Source organism: Felis catus (genome assembly GCF_018350175.1).
Source record: "Felis catus isolate Fca126 chromosome F1 unlocalized genomic scaffold, F.catus_Fca126_mat1.0 chrF1_random_Un_scaffold_34, whole genome shotgun sequence".
In the NCBI taxonomy this organism is placed as follows: Eukaryota; Metazoa; Chordata; class Mammalia; order Carnivora; family Felidae; genus Felis; species Felis catus.
The window spans coordinates 710,817-722,969 of NW_025408522.1; the positions used below are offsets into that span (position 1 = coordinate 710,817).

The window sequence follows — 12,153 nt, forward strand, 5'->3', positions numbered from 1 at the left end:
ATCTGTCCTGCTTGGGTGAAGAATTTTGTAGTAGGCATCCTCAGTGGTCCTGAGAGACACATCCCCAGGAGAAACAACTTCTGACAGGCATCCTATTCATTTGCTTTTGTGGCCTGTGACTCAACCGCTGTGTCCCATCTTGTATCGTAAAGACGCAAAGGGAACTGAAGAGTTGTGCCAATAGTGTATGTCATGATCTCACCCTGATGGTGTTTTCTTTCCTAACATTCAGGTGGCCGTAGGAGCACAGGACACAGGTATGTATCCTGGAAACTGTCTCTTGCTGAGAAAAATGTTTAGATGGTGATGCAGGTGGGACATTGTTGTTGACTTCAGTCTGGAGAGCGACCCTAATTCCAGAGGCCTGGGGGGACTGGTGCTTGTGAGTGGGGGGAAGGACCTACGTCCCAGGTGAAAAAACTATGTGATACTTCCACAGTAGGAGAAAGATAATGTATTCCTCCAGTGTGGTGTGTTTTTGTGGGCATGAGAACTGGGGTGGTTCTGTGTGTGTGTGTGTGTGTGTGTGTGTGTGTGTGTGTGTGTCACGTGATCGTGACTCTGAATGTGTGTTGAGAGTGTTTTCTCGGGAGACACACAGACTAAGCCACACAAAATGAGACAGACTCACTGCAAGAGAGACAGAGAGAGAAAGATACATGTGGGTTTGCCCAGAGAATAGGTGTCACTGACACTGCACAATGATTCATGTCTACATTCTCACACACTCCTCCTACTGCACACCTCAAGGTATACTGCTGTGCACGGCTCAGCAGTATCATGTAGTCCATGCAGGTCACCAAATCCTCAATATCCTCTGGCCCATGTTCATATCAAGGAACAGTCCCTGAGGTATACTGGAGCAGCACCAACATGGTACTGACAGGGATTGTGGTCTTTCTAGGTGTCCCCGAGGAGGAAAGACGGCGGCACCATCCTGTCCGGAGTCACCAGGCTGTTGCTGAGGTGAGCTTCCTGTCTTTCCTTGACGAACACAAGTGCTTTCTTAGAGTCTTTGCAATCAACATCTGTTGTAACTGTGACAATGTACCGTTGAGATGATAATGTTATTTTCCCTGTGGGGAGAAACATGTTGTCCATTTCCATGGTTGTTTCTTGCCAACTGTCCCCTTGGTCAGGGGGACATTTTCCACTGGCAGTGCCAAACCTGGTAATAAACAGCGTCCTAGGATCTTTCTCGGCAGCCGCACTTTTTCCTTCTGGGTGAACCATTTTGTAGTCTGCACCCTCAGTGTTCTTGAGAGACACATCTCCAGGAAAAACGACTTCTGACAGGCATATTATCTTTGCTTTTGTGGCCTTTGACTCAAACACTGTGTCCCATCCTGAACCCCAAAGTCACCAAGCGAACCGAAGAATGGTACACGTACTGTACATCATGATCTCACCCTGATGGTGTTTTCTTTTCTAACATTCAGGTAGCCGTAGGAGCACGAGAAGAAGGTATGTGTCCTGGAAACTGTTTCTTGTTGAGGAAAATGTTTCGGATGAGGTGTAGGTGGGGCTTTCTTGCCGTCTTTAGTTTGGAGAGTACCCAGATATCAGGGTCCTGGGGGGACTGGTGTTGGAGTGTGGGGGGGAAAGACCGACATCCCCGGTGAAATCTATGTCCATGTTTCTATAGTATGAGAAAGACAATGGATTCCTTCTGTGCGGTGTGATTGTGTGTGCATGAGTCTTGGGGTTGTTCTGTATCTCTGTATGTCGCATGATTGTGAGTGTGTATGCGGGCCTGCGTGGGTGCGTGCGTGTGTTTTCTTGAGAGACTCAGAGACAGAGAGACAGAGCCACACGCAGAAAGAGACAGATACAGTGGAAGAGAGGGAGAGAGAGAGACAGAGATGTGGGTTTGCCCAGAGATATGGGCCACTGACATTGGACAATGACCGATGTCTACAATGCAGAGTCCTGGGAGGACTGGTGCTCGAGGGTGGGGACCAAAGACCGACGTCCCAGGTGACAAACTAGGTGATGTTTCTACAGTATAAGAAAGATGCTGTATATCTTTTGTGCGGTGTAATTGTGTGTGTTGTGTCTGGGGGTTGTTCTGTATGTGGGTGTATGTCGCGGGATCGTGACAGTGTATGTCTGCGTGTGTGTGTGTTTTCTTGAGAGACACAGAGAAAAAGCCTCATAGAGAAAGACACAGACACATTTCAAGAGAGGGGGAGAGAGAGCGAGCGACAGAGAGAGAGACAGAGGTGGGCTTGCCCACGAGATATGTGCCACTGACACTGAAAAATGACCAAAGTCTACATTCTCAAAAATCTCTGCATACTGCACACTTCCAGGAATACTGCTGAGCGTGGCGCAGCAGTAACATTCCGTCCATGGAGTTGACAAAAGCCTCCGTACGCTCTCGCCCATGTTCATATAAGGAACAGTCCCGGAGGTGTTCTTGAGCAGCACTCAGAAGATAGTGACATGTGTTCTGTGTCCTCCTAGGTGTCGCGAAGCTGAAAAAGCGGCGGCCCCTTCCTGAAACGAGGCAGCAGGCTGGTGCTGAGGTGAGCTTGCCTGTCTTTCCCTGAGGAGCACAATTGCTTTCTTAGAGGCTTTCCAATCAATCTCTGTTGTACATATGACAGTCTACATTTTCGAGGATACTGTTACTTTCCCGGATGGGGACAGTGGTGAGTGGTTGCCTCTTGCCAACGGTCACCTTGGTCAGGGGGACATTGACCACTGGCAGTGCCAAACCTGGTAACAAACAGTGTCCTAGGATCTTTACCGTCAGCAGCCATCTGTCCTGCTTGGGTGAAGAATTTTGTAGTAGGCATCCTCAGTGGTCCTGAGAGACACATCCCCTGGAGAAACAACTTCTGACAGGCATCCTATTCATTTGCTTTTGTGGCCTGTGACTCAACCGCTGTGTCCCATCTTGTATCATAAACACGCAAAGGGAACTGAAGAGTGGTGCCAATAGTGTATGTCATGATCTCACCCTGATGGTGTTTTCTTTCCTAACATTCAGGTGGCTGTAGGAGCACAGGACACAGGTATGTATCCTGGAAACTGTCTCTTGCTGAGAAAAATGTTTAGATGGTGATGCAGGTGGGGCATTGTTGTTGACTTCAGTCTGGAGAGCGACCCTAATTCCAGAGGCCTGGGGGGACTGGTGCTTGTGAGTGGGGGGAAGGACCTACGTCCCAGGTGAAAAACTATGTGATACTTCCACAGTAGGAGAAAGGTAATGTATTCCTTGAATGTGGTGTGTTTTTGTGGGCATGAGTCCTGGGGTGATTCTGTGTGTGTGTGTGTGTGTGTGTGTGTGTGTGTGTGTGTGTCACATGATCCTGACTCTGAATGCGTGTTGAGTGTGTTTTCTTGGGAGACACAGAGACTAAGCCACACAAAATGAGACAGACACACTGCAAGAGAGACAGAGAGAGAAAGATACATGTGGGTTTGCCCAGAGAATAGGTGTCACTGACACTGCACAATGATTCATGTCTACATTCTCACACACTCCTCCTACTGCACACCTCAAGGAATACTGCTGTGCACGGCTCAGCAGTAACATTTAGTCCATACAGGTCATCGAAGCCTCAATATGCTCTGGCCCATGTTCATATCAAGGTACAGTCCCTGAAGTATACTTGAGCAGCACCAACATGGTACTGACAGGGATTGTGGTCTTTCTAGGTGTCCCCGAGGAGGAAAGACGGTGGCCGCATCCTGTCCGGAGTCACCAGGCTGTTGCTGAGGTGAGCTTCCTGTCTTTCCTTGAGGAACACAAGTGCTTTCTTAGAGTCTTTGCAATCAACATCTGTTGTAAATGTGACAATGTACCATTGAGATGATAATGTTATTTTCCCTGTGGGGAGAAACATATTGTCAATTTCCATGGTTGTTTCTTGCCAACTGTCCCCTTGGTCAGGGGGACGTTTTCCACTGGCAGTGCCAAACCTGGTAATAAACAGCGTCCTAGGAATTTTTTCGGCAGCCGCACTTTTTCCTTCTGGGTGAAGACTTTTGTAGTCTGCATCCTCAGTGTTCCTCGAGACACATCCAGGAAAAACGACTTGTGACAGCCATATTATTAATTTGCTTTTCTGGCCTTTGACTCAACCGCTGTGTCCCATCCTGTATCCCAAATTCACCAAGAAAATTGAAGAGTGGTGCGCATACTGTATATCATTGTCTCACCCTTATGTTGTTTTGTTTTGTATCATCCAGGTGGCTGTAGGAACACGACAAAAAGAAATGTCGCTTGCAAACTCTTTCTTGCTGAGAAAAATGTTTCGGAGGCGTTGTAAGTGGGATATTCTTGTTGTCTTCACTCCGGAGAGTCCCCGGATATCAGGGTCCTGGGGGAGTGTTGCTTGAGCGTGGAGTGGAGAGACTGACATCCCAGGTGAAATATGTCCATGTTTCTACAGAGGAGAGAGATAATGTATTCCTTCTGTGCAGTGCAATTCTGTGTGCACGAGTCTTGGGGTTGTTTTGTATGTGTCTGTATGTCTCATGATTGTGAGTGTGTATGCGTATGTGTGTGTGTGTGTGTGTGTGTGTGTGTGTGTTTGTGTGTTTTCCTCGCAGACTCAGAGACAGAGAGACAGAGCCACACACAGAAAGAGACAGACACATTGGAAGAGAGGGAGAGAGAGAGAGACAGAGATGTGGGTGTGCCCAGAGATATAGGCCACTGACACAGGACAATGACCAACATCTACAATGCAGAGTCCTGGGAGGACTAGTGGAAAGACCAACGTCCTAGGTGACAAACTAGGTCATGTTTCTACAGTATAAGAAAGCAACTGTATTCCTTGTGTGCGGTGTAATTTTTTGTATTGACTCTGGGGGTTGTTCTGTATGTGTGTGTATGTCGCAGGATCGTGACTGTGTATGTTGTGTCTGTTTGCGTCTTTTCTTGAGAGAGTCAGAGACAAAGCCACATACAGAAAGAGGCAGATACATTGAGAGAGAGAGAGAGAGAGAGAGAGAGAGAGAGAGAGAGAGAGATGTGGGTTTGCCCATGAGATATGTGCCAATGACACTGAAAAATGACCAAAGTCTACATTCTCAAAAGTCTCTGCATACCGCACACTTCTAGGAATACTGCTGAGTGTGGCTCAGCAGTAATACTCGGTCCCTACAGGTAACAAAGCCTCCGTATGCTCTGGCCCATGTTCATGTAAGGAAGAGTCCCGGAGGTAATCTTGAGCAGCACTAAGAAGATACTGACATGTGATCTGTTTCCTTCTAGATGTCCCTAAGGTGGAAGAGCTGAGGGCCCTTCGTCAAATGAGGCAGCAGGCTTTTGCTGAGGTGAGCTTGCCTGTCTTTCCCTGAGGAACACAAGTGCTTTCTCAGAGTCTTTCCAATCACCTTCTGTTGTAAATATGACAATGTACATTTTAGTTGGTATTGCTACTTTCCCTGCTGGGGAGAATGGTGAGTGGGTGGCTCTTGCCATTTTTAACATTGGTCAGGGGGCATTTACCACTGGCCATGCCAAAGCTTGTAAGAAAGAGTGTTATCAGCACTTTTTCAGCAGCAGCAATTTTTCCTACTTGGGTGAAGAATTTTGTACTCGGCATCCAAAGTGTTCACGAGAGACACATCCACAGGAAAAACAACTTCTGACAGGCATCCTATTCATTTGCTTTTGGGGCCCTTGACCCAAGCACTGTGTGCCATCTGGTTTCCTAAAATCAAGAGGAGAACCAAAGAGCAGTGCTATGAGTGTACATCATGGTCTCACCCTGATGGTGTTTCTTTTCTCTACATTCAGGTCCTGGCAAGAGCAATGGAACGTGGTATGTATTTTGGAATCAGTCTCTTGCTGATGAAATAATCTACATGGTCAGGACGCTGGGGCATTCCTGCTGGCCTCGTTCCAGAGAGCTACCCTGACTCTAGGTTCCTTGTAGGACCAAGGCTTTAGGAGGTAGAGAAAAGACAGATTTCCCAGGGGAAATGCTATGCCCATGTGTACAGCGTGAGAAGACAATGTATTCACTATGTGTTGTGTGTGTGCGTGTGTGTGTGCGTGCTTGAGAGAGACAGAAATGAGAGTCAGGGAAACACACAGAGAACAAGACACACTCATAATAGATAGAGAGAGTGAGGTGAGAGGGAGAGAGATGTGTTTTCCCCAAGAGACATGTGCCACTGACACTGCACAAGACGAATGTTTACATTCTCAAAAAACTCCTCTTATTGCACATTTCAAGGAATAATGCTGACGGTAGCTCAGCAGTAACATTCAGTCCATGCAGGTGACCAAAGACTCAATATGCTCTGGCCCATGTTCATATCAAGCAACAGTCCATGAATTATTCTTGAGCAGCACCAACAAGGTACTGAGGTGCATTCTGTGTCCTTCTAGAAGTCCCTAAGGAGGAAACGCTGCAGGAACTTCCTGAAAGGAGACAGCAGGCTGTTGCTGAGGTGAGCTTGCCTGTTTTCCCCTGAGGAACACATGTGCTTTCTTAGATATTTCCAATCACTTCTGTTGTAAATGTGACAATGTATGTTTCAGATGATACGGTTACTTCCCTGGTGGGGAGACTGGTGAGTGGTTGCCTCTTGCCAACTGTCACCTTGGTCAGGGGTACATTTACCACTGGCAGTGACAAACCTGGTAAGAAACAGTGTCAAAGGATCTTTTTCCTCAGCAGCAATTTTTCCTGCTTGGTGAAGAAATTTGTAGTCGCCACCCTAGTGGTCTTGGAAGACACATCTCCAGGAAAAACAACTTCTGACAGGCATCCTATTCATTTGCTTTCGGGGACCTTTGACTCAACCACTGTGTCCCATCTTCTATCCTTGAGTCACCAAGAGAACTGAAGAGTGGTGCAAATAACGTATATCATGATCTTACCCTGATGGTGTTTTCTTTCCTAACATTCAGGTTGCCGCAGGAGTACAGGAGAAAGGTATGTATTCTGGAAAAAAGTTTCCTGCTGAGGAAAATGTTTAGATGGTGATGTAGGTGAGGAATTCTTGTTGTCTTCAGTCTGGAGAGTTACACTGATTCCAGAGTCCTGAGAGGACTTAGTCTAAGGTGGGGTGTGTGGGGGGGAAGACCGATGTCCCAGGTGAAAAACTATGTCCACGTTTCTACACTATGAGAAAGATAATGTATTCTTTGAGTGTGGAGTGATTTTGTGTGCATGAGTCTTGGGGTTGTTCTCTATGTGTCTGTGTAGCATGACTGTTATCGTGTGTGTGTGTGTGTGTGTGTGTGTTTCAGAGAGTCAGAAACAAGACAGACACATTGAGAGAGAGAGAGAGAGAGAGAGAGAGAGAGAGAGAGAGAAGAGAGACAGCAAGAGATGTGTCCTTCCCCACGAGATATGTGTCACTGACACTGCACAATGGCCAATGTCTACATTCTCCAAACACTCCTCATACTGCACACTTCAAGGAATACAGCTGAGCATGGCTCAGCAGTAACACTCAGTCCATGCAGGTAACAAAAGCCTCCATCAACTCTGGCCCATGTTCATATCAAGGAACAGTCCCTGAGTTATTCTTGAGCAGCATCAACAAGGTACTCATGTGTATTCTGTGTCCTTTTAGATGTCCCTAAGGAAGAAAAGCTGCGTGCCCTTCCTGAAAGGAAGCAGAAGGCTGTGGCTGAGGTGAGCTTGCCTGTCTCTCCCTGAGGAACACAAGGGCGTTCTTAGTGTCCTTCCAATCATCTTCTGTTGTAAATATGACAATGTACATGGTAGATGATATTGTTACTTTTGCTGGTGGGGAGAGTGGTGAGTGGCTGCCTCTTACAAACTGTAACCCTGGTCAGGGGATATTTACCACTGGCAGTGCCAAACCTGGTAAGAAACAGTGTTATTGGATATTTTTCGTCAGCAGCAATTTTTCCTACATAGGTGAAGAATTTGGTAGTTGGCATCCTAATTGGTCTTGAGACACATCCCAGGGAAAAACCACTTCTGACAGGCATCCTATTCATTGGGTTTTGTGGCCTTTGACTCAACCACTGTGTCCCATCTTGCATCCGAAAGTCACCAAGAGAACCGAAGAGTGGTGCAAATACTGTATATCATGATCTCGCCCTGATGGTGTTTTCCTTCCTAACATTCAGGTGGCCGTAGGAGCACGGGAGAAAGGTATGTATTCTGGAAACAGTTTCTTGCTGAGGAAAATGTTTAGATGGTGATTAGGTGGGCATTCTTGTTGTCTTCAGTCTGGAGACCTACCCTGATTCCAGAGTCCTGGGAGGACTTAGTCCAAGGATGGAGGGGAAAGACCAATGTCCCAGGTGAAAACTATGTCCATGTTTCTACACTATGAGAAAGATAATGTATTCCTTGAGTGCGGAGTGATTCTGTGTGCATGAGTCTTGGGGTTGTTCTGTTTGTGTATCTATGTCACGTGATTGTGTGTTTTTTTGTGTGTGTGTGTTTGTTTCAGAGACTCAGAGACAGAGAGACAGAAACACACACAGAAAGAGACAGTAACATTAAAAGAGAGAGAGAGAGAGAGAGAGAGAGAGAGAGAGAGAGAGAGAGGGTGGGTTTGCCCAGGAAATATGTGACACTGACACTGCACAATGACCAGTATCTACATTCTCAAAAAACTCCTCATACTGCACACTTCAAGGAATACAGCTGAGTGTGGCTCAGCAGTCCCATTCAGTCTATGTAGGTAACCAAAGCCTCCGTAAGCTCTGGCCCATGTTCATATCAAGCAACAGTCCTTGAATTATTCTTGAGCAGCATCAACAAGGTACTGACGTGTATTCTGTGTCCTTCTAGGTGTCCCTAAGGAGGAAAAGCGGCGGCCCCTTCCTCTAAGGGCGCAGAAGGCTGTGGCTGAGGTGAGCTTGCCTGTCTTTCCCTGAGGTACACAAGTGCTGTCTTAGAGGCTTTCCAATCAACCTCTGTTGTACATATGACAGTCTACATTTTCGAGGATACTGTTACTTTCCCGGATGGGGACAGTGGTGAGTGGTTGCCTCTTGCCAACTGAAACCTTGGTCAGGGGGACATTGACCACTGGCAGTGGCAAACCTGGTAACAAACAGTGTCCTAGGATCTTTTTTGGCAGCAGCAACTTTTCCAGCCTGGGTGAAGAATTTTGTAGTCGCCATCCTAAGTGGTCTTGGCAGATATATCCCAGGTGAAAAAAAAAACTTTTTACAGGCATACTATTCATTTGTTTTTGGGGGCCTTTGACTCAAGCACTGTGTGCTATTTGGTTTCCTAAAATCAAGGGGAGAACCAATGTGCAGTGCTATGAGTTTATATCATGATCTCACCCTGGTGTTGTTTCCTTTCTCTACATTCAGGTCATCAAAAGAGCAATGAAATATGGTATGTATTTTGGAATCTGTCTCCTGCTGATGAAAGAATCTATATGTTCAGGAAGCTGGGGCATTCCTGATGGCATCAGTCTGGAGAGCTACCCTGACGCCAGGTTTCTGGTAGGACAGAGGCTTGAGGGTGTGGAGAAAAGACAGATTTCCCAGGGGAAACCTATGTCCATTTTTACAGTGTGAGGAAGACAATATAATCAGTGTGTGGGGTGTGTGTGTGTGTGGACGCACAAGTGTGTTTGAGAGAGGCAGAACCTGAGGGACAGAGAAAGAGACAAGGAAACTTACAAAGAGAATGAGACACACGAGAGAGAGAGAGAGAGAGAGAGAGAGAGAGAGAGAATGTGTGTTTCCCCGGGAGATATGTGCCACTGACACTGCACAATGTCTGATGTTTAGTGTCTCAGCAAACTCCTCCTACTGCAGACTTCAAAGATTATTGCTGAGTGAGGCTCAGCAGTCACATGCAGTCCATGCAGGTTACCAAAACCTCTGTATGGCCTGGCCCATATTCATTTCATGGAACAGTCCGTGAGTTATTCTTCAGCAGCACCAACAATGTACTGACCTGTTTTCTGTGTCCTTTTAGGTGTCACTGCGGAGAAAAAGCTGCAGTCCGTTAGAGTAAGGAGGCAAAAGACTGTTGCAGAGGTGAGCTTGCCTGTCGTTCCCTGAGGCATACAAGTGCTTTCTTAGTGTCTTTCCAATCAACTTCTGTTGTAAATACGATAATGTACATTTTAGATGATATTGTTACTTTCCCTGGTGGGGAGAGTGGGGAGTGCTTGCCTCTTGCCAACTGTAACCTTGGTCAGGGGGACATTGACCACTGGCAGTGCCAAGCATGGTAAGAAACAGTGTCAAAGGATCTTTTTCGTTAGCAGCAATATTCCCTCCTTGGGGGAAGAATTTTGTACTCTGCATCTTAAGTGTTCTTTAGACACATCCCCAGGGAAAACAACATCATACAGGCATCTTATTCATTTGCTTTTGTGGCCTTTGACTCAACCACTGTGTCCCATCTTGTATCCTAAAGTCACGAAGAGAACTCAAGAGTGGTGCAAATACTGTATATCGTGATCTCACCCTGATGGTGTTTTCTTTCCTAACATTCAGGTGGCCATAGGAGCACGAGAAGAAGGTATGTATTCTGGAAACAGTTTCTTGCTGAGGAAAATGTTTAGATGTTGATGTAGGTGGGGCATTCTTATTGTGTTCAATCTGGAGAGCCACCCTGATTCCAGAGACCTGGGACGTCTTAGGCCAAGTGTGGAGGGGTGTGACCGAAGTCCTAAGTGAAAAACTATGTCCATGTTTCCACAGTATGAGAAAGATAATGTATTCCTTGATTGCCGAGTGATGCTCTGTGCATGAGTCTTGGTGTTGTTCTGTATGTGTCTGTATGCAGTGTAACTGTGAGTGTGTATGTGTGTGTGTGTGTGTGTGCGTGCGTGTGTTTACTTGAGAGCCTCACAGAGAGACAGAGGCACATACAGAAAGAGACAGACATATTGAAAAAAGTGAGAGAGAGAGAGAGAGAGAGAGAGATGTGAGTTTTCCCAGGTGATATGTGCCACTGACACTGCACAATGGCCAATGTCGACTTTCTCCAAAAGCTCCTCATAGTGCACACTTCAAGAAATACAGCTGAGTGTGGTCAACAGTGACATTCAGTCCATGCAGGCACCAAAGCCTCCATATGCTGTGGCAAATTTTCTCATCAAGGATCAGTCCCTGTGGTATTCTTGAGCATTACCGACAACATACTGACACATATTCTGTATGCTTCTAGGTGTCCCTCAGGAGGAAAATGTGTGGGCCGTTCCTGTCAGGAGACACCAAGGTGTTGCTGAGGTGAACTTGCCTGTCTTTGCCTATGGAAGACACGTTGATTACTTAGTGTATCTCCAGTCATATTCGGTGACGTAGGACTATGTACATTTTACATGATAGCATTCAATTCCGTGGTAGGGAGATTGGTGAGTGGTTGTCTCTTGCCAACTGTAACTTGATCAAGAGGACATTAACCACTGGCAATGCCAATCCTGCTAAGAAACAGTGTCATACGATCTTTCCTGAGCATCAATTTTTCCTGCTTGGGTGAGGAAATGTGTAGTCGGCACCCTAAATGGACTTGAGAGACACATCCCCAGGAAAAACAACTTCAGACAGGCATCCTATTCATTTGTTTTTGGGGACCTTTGACTCAAGCACTGTGTGCATCTGGTTTCCTAAAGTCCAGAAGAGAACCAAAGACCAGTGCAACGCGTGTTCATCATGGTCTGACCCTGATGGTGTTTCTTTTCTCTACATTCAGGTTGCCGCGGGAGAAACAGAATATGGTATGTACTTTGGAATCAGTCCCCTGCTGATAAAATAATCTAGGTGGTCAGGAAGATGGGGCATTCCTGCTGGCATCAGTCTGGGGAGCTACCCTGACTCCAGGTTCCCTGTAGGACAGAGGCTTGAGGGTGTGGGGAAAAGACAGATTGCCCAGGGGAAAACCTGTGTCCATGTTTACAGTGTGAGGAAGACAATGTATTCACTGTGTGTGTGTGTGTGAGTGTGTGTGTGTGTGTGTGTGAGTGCATGTATGTTTGAGTCAGACAGAAACTCAGGGACAGGGAAGGAGACAGGGAAACACACCAAGAGAAAGAGACACACACATTCATTAGAGAGATGGAGAGACAGACAGAGAGAGAGGAGAGACAGCGAGAGGTGTGCCCTTCCCTAGGAGATATGTGCCACTGACACTGCACAATAACCAATGTCTACATTCTCAAAAAACTCCTCAAACTGCACACTTCAAGGAATACTGCTGAGCGTGGCTCAGCAGCAACCTT

General features: G+C 46.6%; 1 protein-coding gene across 1 annotated transcript in view; it reads left to right on the top strand.

Annotated features, from left to right (window-relative positions):
• The first annotated feature begins 957 nt into the window (after nt 1-957).
• Nucleotides 958-12,153, top strand: part of LOC105260390 — a 31,776-nt gene continuing 20,580 nt past the window's right edge. Inside the window, exons 1-18 of the mRNA XM_045051619.1 lie at nt 958-966; nt 1,440-1,464; nt 2,467-2,528; nt 2,996-3,020; nt 3,667-3,728; nt 4,201-4,276; nt 5,231-5,292; nt 5,759-5,783; nt 6,356-6,417; nt 6,881-6,905; nt 7,552-7,613; nt 8,078-8,102; nt 8,751-8,812; nt 9,284-9,308; nt 9,900-9,961; nt 10,427-10,451; nt 11,103-11,164; nt 11,628-11,652. Coding sequence (XP_044907554.1) covers nt 4,228-4,276; nt 5,231-5,292; nt 5,759-5,783; nt 6,356-6,417; nt 6,881-6,905; nt 7,552-7,613; nt 8,078-8,102; nt 8,751-8,812; nt 9,284-9,308; nt 9,900-9,961; nt 10,427-10,451; nt 11,103-11,164; nt 11,628-11,652 — 571 coding nt within the window. The 5' untranslated portion in view covers nt 958-966; nt 1,440-1,464; nt 2,467-2,528; ... (1 more) ...; nt 3,667-3,728; nt 4,201-4,227. The remainder of the gene's footprint in view (nt 967-1,439; nt 1,465-2,466; nt 2,529-2,995; nt 3,021-3,666; nt 3,729-4,200; nt 4,277-5,230; nt 5,293-5,758; nt 5,784-6,355; nt 6,418-6,880; nt 6,906-7,551; nt 7,614-8,077; nt 8,103-8,750; nt 8,813-9,283; nt 9,309-9,899; nt 9,962-10,426; nt 10,452-11,102; nt 11,165-11,627; nt 11,653-12,153) is intronic.